Source organism: Hydra vulgaris, chromosome 02 (assembly GCF_038396675.1).
Source record: "Hydra vulgaris chromosome 02, alternate assembly HydraT2T_AEP".
Lineage (NCBI taxonomy): Eukaryota > Metazoa > Cnidaria > Hydrozoa > Anthoathecata > Hydridae > Hydra > Hydra vulgaris.
Genome location: NC_088921.1, coordinates 52,165,429 through 52,177,339, shown reverse-complemented (window position 1 = coordinate 52,177,339; position 11,911 = coordinate 52,165,429). Strand labels below are relative to the sequence as shown.

The 11,911-nt window shown below is 27.3% G+C and overlaps 1 protein-coding gene across 1 annotated transcript; it reads left to right on the top strand.

Annotated features, from left to right (window-relative positions):
• Positions 1-469: 469 nt before the first annotated feature.
• On the top strand, positions 470-10,634 carry LOC100198810 (calumenin-B). The gene is made up of 7 exons (XM_065791337.1): positions 470-687; positions 4,713-4,912; positions 5,149-5,321; positions 5,978-6,038; positions 9,475-9,563; positions 9,644-9,733; positions 10,319-10,634. The coding sequence occupies exons 1-7, from the start codon at positions 518-520 to the stop codon at positions 10,415-10,417; spliced, it is 882 nt and encodes a 293-aa protein (XP_065647409.1). The 5' UTR covers positions 470-517; the 3' UTR covers positions 10,418-10,634.
• The last annotated feature ends 1,277 nt before the right edge of the window (positions 10,635-11,911 follow it).

Genomic DNA, 11,911 nt, shown 5'->3' with positions numbered 1-11,911 from the left:
TTTTTGACTATGCCTCTAAGAAGAACTTGAAAAAATTTCCAGTACCAAGTATTTATCAAATCCATAACAGTTATTTAATGACTGCTTCAAAAGAGCAGTTAAACTTGTTTCAATGAATGTTGATGAAGATAAACCGTAAATTTGTACTTTAGAATCTTTCTTGCAAGAAAAAAAAAATGGTAACAATTATTTTCCTAAACAAAGACAGCCAAAAAATCAGCTAGATCTGTAATAACAAGTAATATACCTACTTCTAACCTACTTCTAATTCTACTTCTTCTTCGACCGAAATTTCATAATGGTTTAAAGTACTTGAATGTAAAATACCCGCATGTTTGCATTACTGATAGCAATTAATATTTGTTTTTGTATAATAGCAGTAAAAAGGTTTGTATTTGTGTTTTTGTTCAAGTAGAAATAAGCTGTTTTATCAGCTGAAAAATTTGAGTAAGATTTTTAAAAAAATAACGTTAGTTTGTATGTTATTCTGCTTTAACGTATGAAGCTCAAATAAACTATGGTAACCGTTATTAGCTTTACAATACAACTTTACTTGAGTGTCTCGTTTTTTCTTTATTTAAACTTGATCGAAGCTTATAACAGGGAATCTGATCATGAAGCGTTTCTCGGAGCATTTAAAAAAGAATACGATAATCTTTCTTCAGAAGAATCCAAACGAAGATTGAGGTATAAATCAAAAACCTTTAGAAATCAAAATGTTAAAAATAAATTTACTGTACAAAGTTTATAGATACTGTTGCTTGTTGTGGTTTGTTAGACAATTCATTGTTAATTTAAAAATGTCGCTTTAAGTAAAAAAAAAAAAATTAAAAAATCATACAAATCTATTATAACCTTAACTATCATACAAAGCCAGATAAATATTATTTTTAAAAATAAATAAATATATATAATTTTAATTAACGTGTCTAAAGTTCTGATATATTTGAATTTCTTTTTACTTTTCTTAAAAGGTTTATATTATTCCTTAAAATAAGATCAATATAGAATTACTTTAAAAATGAAAGAAGAAGAATTAAAATAGATCAATTGAAGAACTAAGCTCGTATGTCCAATGAAAATAGACATAACAGTTTTTCCAAAAATTATTTATTATACTTATATATCAAAATAAAAACATATCAAATTAGCAGACCAGACAGAAGTTCATACTTTTTGTCTGAAAATTCCGCAAATAATAAGAGTTTCTGGCTAGTCCATAACAAAAGTTGTGACTATGTAAAATTTACAATTTCAATCTCAGGAGGATGATGAGTTCACATGATGTCATAATTTATGAAAACTAAATGGCTATTAAATAAAAATTTAAAACCTGTCGATGAATTTAAGTTTAGTATAAGATAGTAATTTAAAATATTTTTTAAACTCATTATTCTCACATTAGGGATTAGGGCTGCAAATTTTTGTTCCCAGCCAAGATAGCACACACACGTTGATAAAACGTTAGAACAATGTTGCGCGTTGCGTTGGTTCAACATCAACCGCCAAAGTTGTTTTTATATCATTTTAGTTACAAATGCGACGTCACCAACAACCAAAAAAAAAGTTGGCCCAACATTGTATTTTAAGTCGGAGTTGTGAAATATTTTACGTTGATTCAAGGTTGTATTTTAAGTTGGCCCAATGCTGTATTTTACGTTGTTAAAACGTTGTATTTTAAGTTGATACAACGTTATATTTTACACAGCGTTTTATTTATTTTTATCGAAATTAAATTATTATGTTATCTATAAATATATACATATATATATATATATATATATATATATATATATATATATATATATATATATATATATATAGAGAGAGAGAGAGAGAGAGAGAGAGAGAGAGAGAGAGAAGAGAGAGAGAGAGAGAGAGAGAGAGAGAGAAAGAGAGAGAGAGAGATAGCAAAATTTATTTCCATAATCAACTAATGAAATTAGATGAAAAATAATTCTTATAAATTATACAAGTATATACTTATAAATCTGTCTTTTCTCGATGCAAACACAACGTTGATCCACTTGTTTCTCGATGCAAACACAACATTGATCTATGTATATGGATCAATGTTGATATATATATATTTATATATATATATATATATATATATATATATATATATATATATATATATATATATGTATATATATATAATCCAACGTTTATTGATACACATTGGATAAACGTTGGTTTATAAGCTTTGAATCAACATTAATCCATATAAATTGGATCAATATGGGGTTACACATTTGGTCAACGTTGATCCATATACATCGGATCAAGGTTGATCCCTATACATTGCACCTAACAATAAACAATTTTAAAATCAATCTAAGATTTGATATGTTTTGAAAAAAGATTTGAAATTTTTGATCTTAAGTCTTTTCGATAAGTCGAGTTTGACCCAACTCTAGTCTTAGTCAGTAATAAAGTAACTATAAATAAACAAGAGAATGTTCATCATTAGTATGAAGAATGTTCATCTTGAGCGGTGTATTGGAGTAGATAATGTTTCCTGCTTCCGATTCAGTTGCTTTTACAGATGAATTTTTTGAAGCTCGTACTTTTTCAAACGCAGCTTCATCCAGTACTAACATTATCAGTAATAAATTACTTGCTCCTGCTTAAGGTATCAATAAGATTGTAAATATAAATAAAATGATTTATTTTATTGATTAAATATTTTTTTGTTGATTTATTTTTATGTAAAATCTTCTTAGGTACAAATGTTGTGCTGATGTCAACACAGATGCTATAGTGATTTCTTCCAATATTTTTAATGCATCTTGGTAATACAAATAACTGCATTTATTCTTTATATGTTTATAGAGTTATTAAATATGGGTAATAATAAAAATAAAATAAGATTAAACAGAAAAAGACAGTTTACATCTAAGAGATATACATGTACTGCAATAAATCAAATTGATAAACCAAAAATAGTTTGTTTTGTCATCAAAAATCAGTTTAGATGATTCACTCCTAACTGTTGACGAAGTTGAATTTAACTTCTTTATAATAGTTCACTTTGAAATACTGCAAAAATGTTATTTTTGTCAACTTTTAAGTAGATGCCTAGTTGTGGTGACAAGGTCACCGTCAGTCTTGACCAGATAAAAAATTGGGACTCTCGCATAGCCTTAAACTAGAATATATCTTGTGATTGGAGTTATAATATTTACTCCTCTCCTGAGATAAAAAATAAACACATTTAAGAAGTCAATATATGAGCTGTAATGAGTTTTCGCGAGATTGTTTTTGCCCTAAAACAACAAAGAGCTAGTGTAAATGGCAAAGAGATAAATTTGAAGGCACAAGTACAAGATAAACTTGAAGGTACAACCTGCAAAGTACATTTAAATTTGCTTTTAGCTATATAAGAAGACGTTGAAAGTATCTTTAAAGTTCTTGGCTCTGAAAATCTTCTATAAAAGTGCTTACATGGGTTTACCCAAAATCCAAATGAATCAATTAGTTTGGAATAAATGGTTAAAATCTCATTTTGTGTCATGAACTGCTTTGGAAATAGTAATATATTCTGCTATCATTAAATACAATGGGTAATTACAAAGGTGTTATTAAACTTAATAATGTGTTTAAACTGTTAAATCTGACTGCAGGAAAATACTTTAGCTGCTATGCAACAAAAAAGGACAGTACTTGTATCAAGCAAATTAATAGTAATATGAGCAAAAAATAGAAAAACAGAGAAGAAAATTAAAAGTGCACCTAAAAAAGGATTTTTTGAAGAAAAAAAGGAGACAGAGGGTAAAACTTATAGTTCTAGGGCACACTCGTTTCATATTTGTGTACTATTTATTTCATTTTTTAATTTTATTTTTCATCTTTCTCAGACATAAGTTTTTGTTACGTTCACTTGAATTCAAACAACAATTTTTGGTACTTTTATTCAACCGATTGAATTAAAATTTTGAAAAACAGACCTTCCTTCAATATTGGAACTAGGTTCTGAACTAAGAACAACTATTTAAAACAAACAAAACTTGTTTAATCGCACTTTATTTTTCCAAAATGACCTGATTTTTTAATGCAATTTTTTAAAAGAATTGTCAGCCATTATGGATAGGTACATTTTTGAATTTTGATTTTATTTCAGAACCTTCTTTACTACTTTACCTATATGCTGTCAAAAAATGGTTCAAATACTACTTATAAATTTTGAGAAACTTTGAAATTTTAAACCTTTTTGATGATTTTTTCTGGCACAGCTTTTATTTTTAGGCATTTTAAAAAAAATTTTTTTATCAAATATATTAACAGTAAACTTAGTCTAGAGACAATTTTATTGATTTTTGAAGAATTTAGTAAAAAAGGGGTAGAGCCATTTTAAGGTTTGGAAATAAAATATATAAAAGAAGACGAAGAAAAAAAAAAGCAGGGGAAAAGAGAAAGAATAAAAACAAAAGATTTGAGAAATAATTAAGAAAAATAAATAAGACAAGAGATCAAAAATAAAGAAGAAAGAATCGAAATAATGATCTTACAACTTTGCATATATGCGTCACAAAACAGAAATAATACTTTCTGTAAAGTTTGCTATAATACAAGCATTTTTTTATTTTCACTCTTGTTACTTTAAACTCATGTATTTGTTTTGTTTTTTTATACAGGCGGTTAGTTATTTTTTCTTTTTATTCAAAAGTAATAATTTTTAAAATAATGGTTTCTACAAATAATTTCTTTAGGCTTCTACTGCCTCATATAGACATTAACAAAGATCAATACATAACTAATGAAGAGCTAAAGATTTGGGTTCAAGATAAGTACGAATCTCTTGTTGATATTTCACTTAATGATGCTGTATTTCATGAAGTTGATCATAACTTTAACAGTAAAATTGACTGGGACGAGTATCAGTGGGGAAAAAATCGAATAAACAACAATGGTAATAACTCACTTGTAAATTCTTTGATAAGCTAATCTCTATTTACTTGTTTTAGGGGTCGTTGCTAGCACTACCCATGGTATTGTTGGTAAACAAACCCTTAAACATTTTTGCTACAAAAGTTTTAAAAAAGAAAAAATTTTATTTCTTAAATAGGATAAATTTTTACATCTTCACGTTTTATCTTATGTACGCAATATAAATATTAAACAGCTTAATTCTTACTTTAAATGTAGCTAATGATTCTTTAACTGCTATAATGAAAGAACATTTGTCAGAATTCATATCTCGTGATAAGCTGCGTTGGGAGCATGCTGACTTAGATAAAGATAACCAGTTAAATGAGGAAGAATACGCGATGTTTCAATCTCCTAAAAAATATGCTCATATGATTACAATAGTTGCCCTGGTAACATCATTTTAATAAAATACACGTATTTCTTTGATATAGCAATTATTTGTTTTAATAAAATGGTTTAAAAAAATATTCGGACAAAAATAGTTACGTGATGTCTTATTATTGCAATCTCACTTACTGAGATTGCATTAGACATTTTGAAACTGTAAGTCTATGACAAACGCTAGTTAGCCACTAAATCAAAATTACTTATTTATTGTCAGATATCTTAATTTCGCTATATATACATATATATATATATATATATATATATATATATATATATATATATATATATATATATATATATATATATATATATATATATATATATCATTCATAAATAATGCGTACTGTCAATGATAAATAAATTTATCTGCACGATTTCTGTAGAAAATTTTAAAATTTTAAAAGCATGACCAGGGTCTATTATAAAAAACATGACCAAGGTCTAATATTTTAAAAAATGTAAAAGTTCAAGTCAAAAGTTATCAAATCCAAGTAATTTTTCTGTATTTTTTGTTAAATGAATTCTTAAAGTTCAGCTTATTAACTTATTATTATGTTTTTATTAATGCTCAGCTAAATGTTTTGAACTAGAACCTAGTCTATATCAAGTTAACACCATTATGTTTACGATTCGATTTTTTTTTTTTTGTCTATTGCAGGAGGAAATAAAAGAATATGATTTAGATAAAGATGGTAAACTTTCGCTTGAAGAATTTATTGGTGAGTTTAATTAACAAAAGTAGAAAAAGCTTTAATATTTTTACAAACTTAAAAACAAGTTATTGCAATATACAAGTATAACAAAAATTTGGCTAAAAATTATGTGTAACGATATGTTTACAAAAATTGCGATAATTTAATTCGAATTCTCAGTTAAAGTGTAAAACGGGTCGCGGTGTCAGTTTCACTAATACATTAATTATGGAACTACATACATTTGTCCTAGAGCTCGGTTTAACTCAGCTAGAAAAAATATATGGTTTTTACTGAAAATATTATGCTTGGTGCCGTACAACAAGCTTTATTTAAAAAAAAGAAACATTAAAGAATACAACTTAAAGTTAATTTAACAAGCTTTATTATTATTTATTATTATTATATTTGTTAAACACCCACTATATAATATAAGTAAGGTAAATAAAGTTACATTAAAATTAAACGTAATATGAAAATAATAAACGTAATAGTGAAATTTTTTTTTTAAGATTTTTTTCGAAATATGATCTTTGAACTTTTCTTAAAGAATATCCTTGAAGATTGTTTTTTGTTCCTTTGAGTTAGAGTACTTTTTAAAACTTGAAAAGACAACAATTTTTTTTTTTTTTTGCTTTACATTATGTTGTTTAGATTTTGTTCATGACTGTTGTACAAAATCTTGACACCATCTAATAAAAAGGTTTTTCAACAGCTACTTAATATCATATTTTGTTTTTCGATAGATGAATAGATAAGTTTGTTTCATAAATAAGTTTAGTTTGTTTTGCCGTATGATTGTTGATATATCCTGGGTATGAGATAAGGGATGAATGTAATTTTTACCATGTTTTGAAGCGTTTATGGGTGACTTCAGTGCGTTCCTTCCAACAAAATCAAGCTTTTTTATTAAAACTTATTTATATTCACAAAGCTTAAGACCGACTATCGATGTAAGAACAGCCATGGTTTTATAAATAACCGTAGATGACAATAGAGCTTGTGTGAGAAAACAGATTCCAGATTGAATTAAAGTTTAGAACGCAGTCCATAAATTTGATATACTATGATCAATGTTTAAACAATTAAATGAGGCAAAAAGTAAACTTTTACTACCCCCTGTAAAGGCTAGATTACTAAGTTTACTGTTTTGTTTTATTTGTTGGTGATTCAGTGTTGTGCAGTTTTTAATTTAATTTTTTATGGTGAGCAAGAACTCGGTTTTTTCGGCATTCAATTTTATGCTTATTCAATTTTATTATTATTCAATTTTTCTTTTGTTTATGTATTACAAATTTTATTACGCTTTCGGAGGTCAGAGAGGGTGGAGCTAAGAATTATAATGCCATTAGCAGAGGTTACGAAACCTGAGTAATTTCCATTTGTTGATGTACCTACAATATTTTAATTTTATTGATGTACCTACCATATTTTCCATTTATTGATGTACCTACCATATTTCCCATTTATTGATGTACCAACGAGATTTCGTTTCGAAGGCTTCTAGCAGATTATGAGTGTATATTGATTCAGGTAAGCTGGACCGGATTTAGGTTATATGGGCTATAGGCTATCAAGAATAGGGGGACCTTGTAAATAGTAACACTTGCAGGCAAATTTACAATTGCTAGTTAAGTATTTCACAGCTAATTTTCCCATATTTACCCTAGTGTGATTTTCCAATTGAATAAATATAAAAATCTTTCTATGGGGAGACCATCAGTTTATGAAACAAATCTAATAATAACATTTATATGATCCACATGTGACAGAACTGGTAAAGAATCTACAGATAAACTCAAACATCTTGTTTTATTTAAATTATCTAGAATTGATTGCCTTACTTTATCTGACATCAATTGATTTAATTTATCAAAAAATGTTTTGGACATATAAGAGGACTTTCCTTAACCCTTACATTCACCTTTATAATCACCATAATATTATAAATAAATGAATTCTAATAAATCATACTTGTCCAATAGTTCTAATATTCCTAGATAATTTCCATTATGTCGAAAACCCATTGTTATATGACATCAATGATGTGTTTAACAATCTCTTTCAAATACTGACTATCCTTAATTATTTGCGCCCAATTTCAAAGTTAATGTTAATCCAAGTTTCTTATTAACATATGCAATCAATGCTTCTTCCCGGCTTTGAGAGTTTTCATATCTTTTTATTCAAAATTTTTCAATTCACATAATCCTTTAGTTGTGGTTTTAGATAGAGCGTTGTCTAAAAGTTTAGAAATAAAATAATAAACATGACCAGTTGTTTGGTGAGTAAACAAACTGCTCTTGTGAATATTTCTCTCAGTTTACTTTTTTTTTCTGAAATATAGCGGATATTCCCTCTAAATGAAACTTTAAAAAGTGCAATGACTTACCTGCAAATTTTTAAATAATAGCACATGTCTTTGTGTGTATATAAACTAGAAAACATAAAATCACAAAAACTAAGTGTGTTAATTAAAATGATTACTTTAAAAATAGATACTTTAGTTATAAAAATATTCGCAAAAACTAAATTAACGCGTCTACAAGATTTATGAAAATATCATAACACAAGGAAAACTGTATACTTATAACCAGTGGCGGCGTTAGGGTAGGGCCTGGTTGGGCGATGGCCCATGGCGCCGAATATAAAGGGGAGAAACTAATTGGTTATTTTACCCTTTGCCTTTTTTTTGAATGGGGTTAAATTGAGCTAGGGGGGCGTAGAAATCTCGCCCAGGGCGCTGGTAGTGCTAAAACCAGCACTGCTTATAACTATTTGAAAGTGAAAAATGTCCCGAAAACAACTGTATATAGTATATAAAAAGAAAGTGGACTGGAATGGACTGAAGGCAAAAATGAAAAAAATTTGAAACAAATAGGCACAAAAACGAAAAAAAAGTAAAGTTAGCCGGCTGGCTGTTTATTTTGACAATAATTCAGAAACAACTGTTAAATTAATGCCAAAAATTTTAAAATTTCGACAACACACACTTATAGATTGTTAAAATAGTTATCAACTACGTTCACCAAAGATTACTTGCAAAACGATCTTAGCATTAAAGAGCAGTTGCTGGCAAATTAATGCAGACGTTTATATAAAAAACTTTTAAGAAGGATGTTTAAATATTTCACAAATTCCACGAGTTCTGCATTTAAGATTGTGCTATTTTTAGTAAAACCGAACTGAAGAGGACACGCCTTTTTTTTTTCTAAACAGATTAGTAAAATAACATATTCTATTAGTTTCATTTGTCGAATTTTGTTCATTTTTAAGTTATTAATTTAATTTTAAGTAGCGTAATTGGGTACAAGGGTTACCAGTCAGTTTTTCCCAGGGGTTGAGTAATTTTATTTCAAACAATAAAACCAAAACAGAATCACTTTTAAAAAGCATTTTTTATCTTGCCTAATAGATAGTTAAGCTTCAAAACCTTATTTGACTTTTTTTTTGTTGAAATTAGCTTCAATACATATGCCAAACATGAGAGCTTACTACGAAAAGCAATTTCGTGAACTTTATGATCAAGACGGTGACGGGAAACTTGATCACGTAAGACAACTATTTTTTTTTTTAGTTATCATTTTTGCATATTACAATAGCTATATTAATTATTGCTTTTGTAATTTTAGTACGAAGTTATTAAGTGGATGACTCCTGAAGTGTATGATAAAGCAGAATTAGAAGCAAAACATTTAATTGACCTGGCAGATGATAACGAGGTTTGGATAAAGAATAGAAGCTTATTCAAAAAACCTTTTTATGTATTTTTTCTTTCTCTTGCAAACTTTTTTTGCAAAAAAAATATGGAGATTCAATCTCCTTTCCTCATAACGCTTTTTTTTTTTTTTTTTTTGGAAAATATAAAAAAGTTTGTTTTATTTTTCCACTGAAAGGTTACCTCTTTTTATTAAAAATAAATCAGAATTTTGTGTGTTACTTTTTACGTAATACTACCTCTGTTCAGAAACACTTCTGATTTGCATTCAATATAAAGAATTATTGAAAAATAAATTTTTTACATAAAGTTTAATTTTTGTGATCATTTTGAACATTTAATACTCCATTTTACCATTGAACATTTAATACTCCATATTAAACGTTCAAAAAAAAAGAAAATTATGTAAAAGTTAAAAAAATAACATGATTTATTTTTCAATAATTCTTTACGTTGAATGCAAATCGGAATAGTATTTCGGAACAGAGGGAGTAAATTTTATAACTTAGATTTTGTAATTAGTATTTGTTAATGATTACACATGGAGTTATATTTTATAGCCTAATTATATATCCAAACTTATTTTCAGGATGGAAAACTGACCGTGAAAGAAATTCTTTCTCACTACTTTGTTTTTGTCGGAAGCAAAGCAACAAAAATGGGTCAACTGCTCCATGAAGAGTTTTAACTTAAATAATATTGTTTAAACTTGTTTATAAATTTATTAACTCAACTAATGGAATTTTGTACAGATATGTTAAGACTTAAATACTGGCGTAAACAAAATTGTAATATTAAACCAAAATAAAAACCCAAATTATTTGCAACTAAATTTTGTGCAATTGAGTTTAAAAATTGTCTTCCATTTTTTAAACGTGTTTATTATAGTTACAAAAGTTTTATAAGTATTATTAATTTTGTATTAGTTTTCTTTTGTTAATCTAATTTTCAAGTTTTAAAGTACAAGATATTGTACCATGTAAAAAAAATGAATAATTTATCTATTTTATTATATTTATAACTTATTTTTATTTAGACTTAACTATGATTAAAAATGGTATGGTAGTACTTGAATTAGTGACTACTGGGCTAAACTTGCTTGAACAATGATCATAAGCGTTTTTCACGAGTCAACATTCAAGAAGCTGGATTTAACTAAAAATATAACTTTGAAGTCTATTTTATGAACTTGTATTGCATTGGTATATACAAATACTACACCGGGCAAAACCAGACCAAAAATCATGTTAGTAAAAAAATATAAAAAGCACTTAATTATCTTTAAAGTTGGTTTTATGAGTTTGAGCGGACGGGTGAATAAAAAATGAATTGCTCTTAAAATTTAAATCTGTTATAAACAAAATCAGTTATTTATCAGCATATTGCATAACATCTTTTAATAACAACCTTAACAATAATAAATATACTTTAAAAGAAAACTATTAACATACTATGTCTTTTTAACACAAAACATTGTTCAACATGAATCCTGTGGCTGAAGATGAAATATCTAATTTTATTCCATACACGTCTAAAACTGAGACAAGTCTTGGTAAATCTACATACATACTTTACATACTTCAACTTATTCCAAACATTGTTTCTTTTCTATTTTGTTAAACAGAATATTTTCTCAAATGTTTTCAAAGTTGTCAAAATCATTTCAATTGGATTTTACTAATAACTAACCGATTCTTCCTTTCTAATATAAAAAAACTCTTATAAAAGCAATGGGTATCAAGCCGTATGCTTTACTGGAAAAGTTAAAATGTCTTTACATACTCCAGTATTGATTTCATTCAAATCAATTCACACCTACCCTCTAATCGAAATTATCAAACCAATTGGAAAAGCTTTTGATAATAAATGTTTTGTGCATGGTGTATTTGGGTCCATAAGTCCATCTGCAAAACGCGCATTAATCGATAAAATATGAAAAAATATCATTTATTAAATAAATGCTTTTAATTCATTCTCAAACTTTGAAAACACTTTATTCTGCTTCTTATTAAAATAATTAAAAAACAGTTACACTTATATTAACTATTATTATTAATATTAACTGCTATTATTTGCGGTCGTGGGGCAATGGATGGAGCGCTTGCTTTAGAAACAGGAGATCCAGGTTCGAAACGAACTCTAGACATTTCGCATCACGGTAAGGAAGGAGGCGTGAACTTCC